General features: G+C 47.1%; 1 protein-coding gene across 1 annotated transcript in view; it reads right to left on the reverse strand.

Moving 5' to 3' along the window:
* The window catches only part of DOCK2 (dedicator of cytokinesis 2), a 456743-nt gene that overhangs the window by 6891 nt on the left and 441481 nt on the right, over positions 1 to 8371 (reverse strand). The window contains exons 47-48 of the mRNA XM_040262783.1: positions 5151 to 5288; positions 616 to 743 (exon numbers count right to left, since the gene is read on the reverse strand). Coding sequence (XP_040118717.1) covers positions 616 to 743; positions 5151 to 5288 — 266 coding nt within the window. The remainder of the gene's footprint in view (positions 1 to 615; positions 744 to 5150; positions 5289 to 8371) is intronic.

Raw genomic sequence — 8371 nt, forward strand, 5'->3', positions numbered from 1 at the left:
AGGAGCGGGGTGGTGGGGGGAGGCAGGTACAGGAGGAGGAGTTGAGGGGGGGAGGCAGGTACAGGAGGAGAAGCGGGGTGGGGGGGGAGGCAGGTACAGGAGGAGGAGTGGGGTTGGGGGGGAGGCAGGTACAGGAGGAGAAGCGGGGTGGTGGGGGGAGGCAGGTACAGGAGGAGGAGCGGGTGGGGGGGGCAAGTACAGGAGGAGGAGCGGGGTTGGCGGGGAGGCAGGTACAGGAGGAGGAGTGGGGTGGGGGTGGGGAGGCAAGTACAGGAGGAGGAGCTGGGGGGCAGTTGAGAGGGACGGAGGCCCTGCAGAGGGGAGCAGATGTGGAGCTCAGGCTGGCTGATGGAGACTGTCATGCGCTGTGGCGAGTTCTGCGGGTCCTCCGGAAAAGCCACATTCCTCTCCGGGTCTCAGCTGACCCCCGAGCAAAGGCACTGAGCCCTACAGGGTGGCTGCAAGAGTTCTGTTGAGGCCCCAGGTGAGGAAAGGCTTTCAGAGAGAAGGGCAGGAAGATGGAGAAGAAAGCCCTGGGGCAGAAAAGGCAGAGAGGCTGTGCTGGGGGCGGGGCTGGGGCAGGGGTGCAGGGGCCCGCCTGGGGCAGGCACTGACCTCTCGGAGGCGGCCTTGCTGGGCGTGCTGCAGTCAGAGTTCAGGGAAACCATGGAGATGATGGACATCTGCCTGTAGGAGCGCAGCATGGACCGTGGCCGACCCACGCGCCTGTCCTCGAAGTCGGGCTGTGGGGGCAGGGGCAGGGAGCAGGGGTTAGCAGGCAGGCCTGATGTCAGGGCGGGGCCTGGGGTACCAGGCCCTCCACAGTCCTGCTGCCTTTCTCCTCCATCTGGGCGGGTGGAGCCGTGAGGCAGAGCAGTCCATGAGGACAGAAACTTTCTGGCTGGTTGAGCCTTTGGGTGGTTGTTTAATGAAGAGTTTGTTAGGCCTTTACTCCTGGTTCTTGAGAAGTGATGTCTAAATCCTTACAATTTCCCCTCTGACACGAATGTCTTTGTTTTCCACCCCTTTTCCACTGATGGGGAGACCCAGGATGGGGGCTGGCCAGACAGACCAACCTTGTGATTACAGGGCTAGTTCTCCAAGCCAGATAATATCAGCTCAGCATCCAGGGAGAGAAGGGGAACTGGAGACGGATTTCAGTTACATGGCCCAGGATTCATTCAATCATGCCTATGTAATGAAGCCCCAATAAAAGCTCCAGACACTCAGGCTAAGGTGAGCTTTCCTGGCTAGTAATCATACATGGGTGTCCCAGTAGGATAAATATTGACTATGCCAAAGCCCTTGACTGTGTGGATCACAACAAACTGTGGAAAATTCGTAGAGATAGGAATATCAGACCACCTGATCTGCCTCCTGAGAACTCTGTATGCAGGTCAAGAAGCAACAGTTAGAACTGGACATGGAACAACAGACTGGTTCCAAATCGGGAAACGAGTTCATCAAGGCTGAATATTGTTACCCTGCTTATTTAACTTATATGCAGAGTACATCATGAGAAATGCCGGGCTGGATGAAGCATAAGCTGGAATCAAGATTGCCGGGAGAAATATCAATAACCTCAGATATGCAGATGATACCACCCTTATGGCAGAAAGTGAGAAAGAACTAAAGAGCCTCTTGATGAAAGTGAAAGAGGAGAGTGAAAAAGTTGGCTTAAAGCTCAACATTCAGAAAACTAAGATCATGGCATCCAGTCCCATAACTTCATGGCAAATAGATGGAGAAACAATGGAAACAGTGAGAGACTTTATTTTGGGGGGCACCAAAATCACTGCAGATGGTGATTTCAGCCATGAAATTAAAAGACGCCTGCTCCTTGGAAGAACAGCTATGACCAACCTAGACAGCATGTTAAAAAGCAGAGACATTACTTTGCCAACAAAGGTCTGTCTAGTCAAAGCTTTGGTTTTTCCAGTAGTCATGTATGGATGTGAGAGTTGGACTGTGAAGAAAGCTGAGCACCGAAGAACTGATGCTTTTGAACTGTGGTGTTGGAGAAGACTCTTGAGAGTCCCTTGGACTGCATGGAGATCCAACCAGTCCATCCTAAAGGAGACCAGTCCTGGGTGTTCATTGGGAGGACTGATGCTGAAGCTGAAACTCCAATACTGTGGCCACCTAATGCGAAGAACTGACTCATTTGAAAAGACCCTGATGCTGGGAAAGATTTAAGGCAGAAGGGGAAGGGGACGACGGAGGATGAAATGGTCGGATGGCATCACCGAGTCAATGGACATGAGTTTGCGTGAACTCCGGGAGTTGGTGATGGACAGGGAGGCCTGGCGTGCTGCACTCCATGAGGTCACAGAGTCAGACATGACTGAGCAACTGAACTGAATCCTGAGGACACAGAAATTATACGTTGGGGACCCTCCCAGACCTCATCCTATGCCTCTCTTCATTTGGCTGGTCCTGACTTGTTTCCTTTATAAATAAAAACTGTAATCCTAAGTACAGCCATCCTTCAATATCCCTGACTCCTTAGGACACCAAAATCCAGGGATGTTCAAGTCCCTTATATAAAATGGCGTAGTGTTGGCACGTAACCTATGCATGCATGCGTGCGTCGTAAGTCACTTCAGTTGCGTCTGACTCTGCATCCCTATGGACTGTAGCCCACCAGGCTCCTTTGCCCATGGGATTCTCCAGGAAAGAATACTGAAGTGGACTGCTGTGCCCTTCTCCAAGTGAAAGTGAAAGTCGCTCAGTCGTATCCAACTCTTTGCAACCCCATGGATGTCCATGGAATTCTCCAGAACAGAATACTGGAGTGAGTAGCCTTTCCCTTCTCCAGGGGATCTTCCCAACCCAGGAATTGAACCCAGGTCTCCTGCATTGCAGGTGGATTCTTTACCAGCTGAGCCATAAGAGGGATCTTCCCAACCCAGGGATCGAACTGGCATCTCCTGTGTCTCCTACATTGACAGGTGGGTTCTTTACCACTCACACCGCTTGGGAAGCCCAGCTTACGCATTGTTGCTGTTGTTTAGCAGCTGTCACATCTGACTCCCTGCAACCGCTGAACCGCAGCACAACAGTCTTCCCTGTCCTTCACCGTCTCCCGGAGCTTGCTCAAACTCATGTCCATTAAGCTGATGACGTCATCCAACCATCTCATCCTCTGTCATCCCCTTCTCCTCCTGCCCTCAATCTTTTCCAGAATTAGTGTCTTTTCCAATGAGTTGGCTCTTCACATCCAGTGGCCAAAGTATTGGAGTTTCAGCTTCAGTAACAATCCTTCCAATGAACACTCAGGACTGATCTCCTTTAGGATTGACTGGTTTGATTTCCTTGCAGTCCAAGGGACTCTCAAGAGTCTTATCCAACACCACAGTTTGAAAGCATCAATTTTTGGTGCTCAGCCTTCTTTTTGGTCCAATTCTTATATCTGTACATGACTACTGGAAAAACCAGAGCTTTAACTAGATGGACCTTTGTTGGCAAAGTGATGTCTCTGCTTTTTAATATGCTGTCTAGGTTGGTCATAACTTTTCTTCCAAGGAGCAAGTGTCTTTTAATTTCATGACTGCAGTCACCCTCTGCAGTGATTTTGGAGCCCAAGAAAGTAACATCTGTCACTGTTTCCATTGTTTCTCCATCAATTTGCCATGAAGTGATGGGACAGGATGCTACGATCTTAGTTTTTTGAATGTCGAGTTTTAAGCCAGCTTTTTCACTCTCTTCTTTCAGCTTCATCAAGAGGCTCTTTAGTTCCTCTTTACTTTTTGGCCATTAGAGTGATGTCATCTGCACATCTGGGGTTATTGATAACCTATGTATATTCTTTGGTATAATTTAAATCATTGCTAGATTACTCATAATACCCAATACAGTGTAAATGCTATATAAGTAGTTGTAAATATAATGTAAACATGAGGTTAATAGTTGTCAGCACAGCAGATTCAAGTTTTGCTATTTGGAACTTTCTGGATTCTTTTCCTCAAATATTTTTGATCCTCTCTTGGTTAAATCTGCAAAGAGAACCCATGGATATGGAGGGAGGGCTACTTCTTGAGTTCTGTGAAATGATCAGAACTGAAGGGGTGGTGAGAATCTCCAAACCTATAACCAACTTGTCAGAGGTGCAGGGAACCCTGGTGTCTTGGTGAGGGGGCCTTGTGGGGGACTGCCTGTAACCTAGGCAATGTGGCCTAAGTCTGGGTGGTTGCCATCAGAACTGCATCGGGTGTCACACAGACAGTGTTGGAAAAGGCAGCCTGTCTCATGGAAAAACAGCCGGCCTGAAGACCCGAGTTCACCTGTGTGCTTCCCAGTACCTCACTTCCTGTCTCTGGGCCTCAGTTCCCCCATCTGTAAAATCAGAGGGTTGGACCAGATGACCTCTGAGAGACTACACAGCCTTGACATTTTATGATGATACTTTCTGGAGAAGAGGGTAAAAGAAGAGGTTCCGTGAGCACCAGGCCAGTGGCCTCTTGAGGACACAGAGCTTGTTAGTGGCCAAAAGTGCTGGCTTTCGAGGCCATCAGAGCCAGGTGCAAATTCGGAGCCTCACTTACTTGTTATATGTTGCTGTTGTTTAGACACTAAGTCCCGTGTGACCCTTTGCAACCCCATGGACTGCAGCCCACCAGGCTCTTCGGTCTGTGGTATTTCTCAGGCAAGAACACTGAAGTGGGCTGTCGTTTCTTTCTCCAGAGGATATCCTGACCCAGGGATGGAACTCGCATCTCCCGCTTGGCAGATGGATTCTTTACCCCTCAGCCACCTGGGAAGCCCCATTTGTTATACAGCCTCTAGCAAATCACTTAACGCCTTGGAATCTCTAGAATAGACATGAGGCATTAAAAACCACTCCCAAGCTTGTTGTGAAGCCTAAATGATCTAAGTGCTTAGATCAGACCAGCATATAGTAAGCTGGTGCTTCATCAATGTTGCTTTTATTATTAGCACAATCTCTTGATCGTTCAGGACTCAATTTATAACTGGCATTTATCTGCAATGACTTTTAAGGGACCAAGTTTCCCAGAAGGGTCCCTGGATTGGCTCTGGCACTGCTGGTTCTCAGGTTCCTCTCAAGGGCAGGCTCCTTTGCTCTGGTCTCTTCATCCTCCCTGCCCCACCCCACCCATTTCACCCTCCCTGGCCTTGGGGACCAGCCGTACCATCTCTCTGACACCATATTCCTTCTCCACCTTCACTTTCAGGTTCTTGAAACATTCCTCCATCCGGTCGTGGAAAGGCCGCAGATTTTCTGACACCCTTCTCTCGTGGATCTTAATGCCAGCTCCCAGGAAGGGGATCTGGGGAGAAAAGTGGTAAACGATGAGCCAGAGGTTGGCCACCTGGCTTCATGGAGTGGGCAGAAGTCAAGTCCACCTGCTGAGAAATTGCTGAGGGCTTTAGGGTCTCAACAACCTTTAGCTGGGATCACCAACCCTGGGAAATGGGACAATTGCATCCTTGAGGTTTGTTTGCTCTGAAAATAAGATTTCTAGGAGAAAGACCTCTGGCTGTCTTGCCTCATGGAAGGGTTGCACCCTCTCTTCCCGTTCCCTCCCGTTAGAGGCTGCATGTTAGGGAAAGTCTGCATCTGGTGGGATCTACTGAGGGGCAGAGCGTGAGACCAGAGGAGTGGGGTCTCTGTTGCTTTGACTTAAACCCTTGTCCAAGCAGTTCTTGGAGATGCAAATAGGAGAGTGTGACTGTTCAGAGACTGGGAGGTAGGAGAAGGGAAGGGCTGAGCAGAAAAGTCGTGGGCATAACCTGGTCTTATAACATGTATCCAGTGATAAGACCAAAGAAAGATAGCCAAGTGTTCATATCATGGAGCTAACGAGCCAATAGGGGACTTTTAAAGTGAAAGTTGGTCACTCAGTCATGTCCAACTCTTTGTGATCCCATGGACTGTAGCCCACCAGGCTCCTCTGTCCATGGAATCCTCCAGGCAATAATACTGGAGTGGGTTGCCATTCCGTTCTCCAGGGGATCTTCCTGACCCAGGGATCGAACCCGGGTCTCCTGCATTGAGGGCAGATTCTTAGCTGTCTGAGCCACCAGGGAAGGGAATATTTTTAAAGTGATGTCTAAGCCCTGGGAAGATGAAGGGGGAAGAGATGAGTCATGTGAGGCAGTCAAGCCCTTATTTATCAGCAGAGGAGGTCAATCCATACTGTGTGAACGGTAAATACAAGGACAGAAGCCAAGCCACAGTGGCTGCTGTAAGCTGAGAACAGATGAAAAACTTAGAAGTATGATCTCAGGGAAGCATAATGAGGGCTGCAAGGAGTACAGTACAGATCACTTTGGAGAAAAAAAAATGTTTTGATGACGGTGACCCCAAGACGTTTCTGCCTCCTTCTCCTGGAGTACTCCCCCAAATGGCAAAGTGAAGGAGAGACTGAGATTCAGTGAGGCCAGGAGACACCTATGAACCTGGCCCAGAACACGTCAGGTGGAAGGTGGATGGAGGATGGTAACTGACCTTCCAGGAGAGAGCAGGAGGTGCGGTAAGAGGACAATCTGCTCTGGGAAGCCAGGAAGGGTGCAGGGGTTAGAGGGCCCTGGTAGCTCAGAAGAGCTAGAGTGAGCTGAGAGGCTGAAAACAGGGATGGACTGAAATTCTGTGACAGGAGCAGCTGGACGGCCAGGTCCCTGCAGTTTCATCTGGTAGCGTGTCATATTTTCTCATTTCCTCAAGAAGCAGGAGCTTATCCTCTCGAATGATTAGAACAAAGAGCATCGAGCTAAGGGGTACCAGGCACAGCAGAGGGCCAGGATGAGGAGCCAGACAGGAAACAGGGAGTTGAGGAAAAGTCTGCATACTGATTAAGGTGAGACCTTCATTTTTCTGTCTCCAAATTGCCAGCAGCACAGAATCCAGGAGTTCCTTTGCAGGCAATAGCTCAAAGCATCTGTCCTGGAGAAAGTGAATAGCCAGACGTGTGTGGATTACTCAGTTGCCATATGTAATGCCATCCAGGTGACAAGGCCTTCTCTCATGCGCAGAGATATTCATTCAGCTTTGAGTGCCCCACTCTTAACTAGGAACAGATTGCCAAGGATCACCAGGTATTGAAGGAAACTCTCCAGTGTGAAAGACAGTGATCAGAAGCAAAAGACAGGAGAGCAAGCAAACACTGAAGAGGAAGGAAAGAGGTGGGGGAGAGGGGAGGAAAGAAGCATGAATGGATTAACCTGGAGGAGACAGAGAGAAGAGAGCCTAAGAAAACAGTATTTTAAAAAAATTAATGTACAAATTAAGAAAAGGTTTTCTAACTATTAAACAAGAAAAAGATTTTATTTAAAAAGAAAGGGATGATAATGGAAGTACTGCATAAAAACTACTGAGATGGTGTTGTAAGTGGAGATAAATGAATAGTTTTAATTTTATTAATACATTTTAGAAAAGATAGAAAATCAATTAGCTAAGCATCCATCCCAAGATATTAGTAGAAGAGCAGCAAATTAAACCCAAAAAGGGCAAAAGGAAGGAAATAATAAAAGTAACAGAGAATATGAATGAAAAAGAAAACAAACTGGCAGCACAGAGGATTGACAAATCCAAAGGTGGGTTCTTTAAAACTGATCAACCCCTTATAGGGCCAATCAATCAGATACCAGCAGGTGCCAACAACCAGCATCAAAGCTTTAAAAAGGAGTGTCACCACAGGAAGTATCAGCATCATAAAAAGTCGTAAGAGGATATTATAAACAAGTTTATGTTAATAAATTTAATATTTGGATAAAATGGACAAATTGTTAGAAAAATACCACTTTCCAAAAAGGACACAAAATAAACAGGAAATCTGAGAAGTATTAAATTAAATACATACTTTAAAACATTCCTGGCCTGTGTGGCTTCGCAGACAAATTCTAGCAAACATTTAGGGGATAAATAAATGCCAACTTTATAGAAACTCTTCAGAAAGGATTTTACATGTGGAATAATTTTCAATTTACTTCTTGAGACCAGGATAACTGTTATAAAAATTGAATAAGAATATTATAAGAAATGATAATTATAGGTTAATATCTCTTTTGAGCATAGATACAAAAATCCCGAAGAACATATTTTCAAACAGAATCTAGCAATATATAAAAATGATAATATATTATACCCAAGTGGGATTTATGTCATACATGCAAGGTTAGTTTAATATTCAAAAATCAACTAAAATAATTCACTGAATTAGCGGGATAATAAAGAAAAAACATGAGTATCTCAATAGATACATAAAAGGTATTTGATAAATTAAAAATCCATTCATGACTAAGCACAGAGTGGGACATTATCTTTAAGACAGCCCACTCCGTGGACTACGGGCCCTTGCCCCGAGGAAACAGCCCGCTCCGTGGACTAGGGGCCCTTGCCCCGAGGAAACGG

The sequence above is a fragment of the Oryx dammah genome, unplaced genomic scaffold, assembly GCF_014754425.2.
Source record: "Oryx dammah isolate SB20612 unplaced genomic scaffold, SCBI_Odam_1.1 HiC_scaffold_20, whole genome shotgun sequence".
NCBI classification, from domain to species: domain Eukaryota; kingdom Metazoa; phylum Chordata; class Mammalia; order Artiodactyla; family Bovidae; genus Oryx; species Oryx dammah.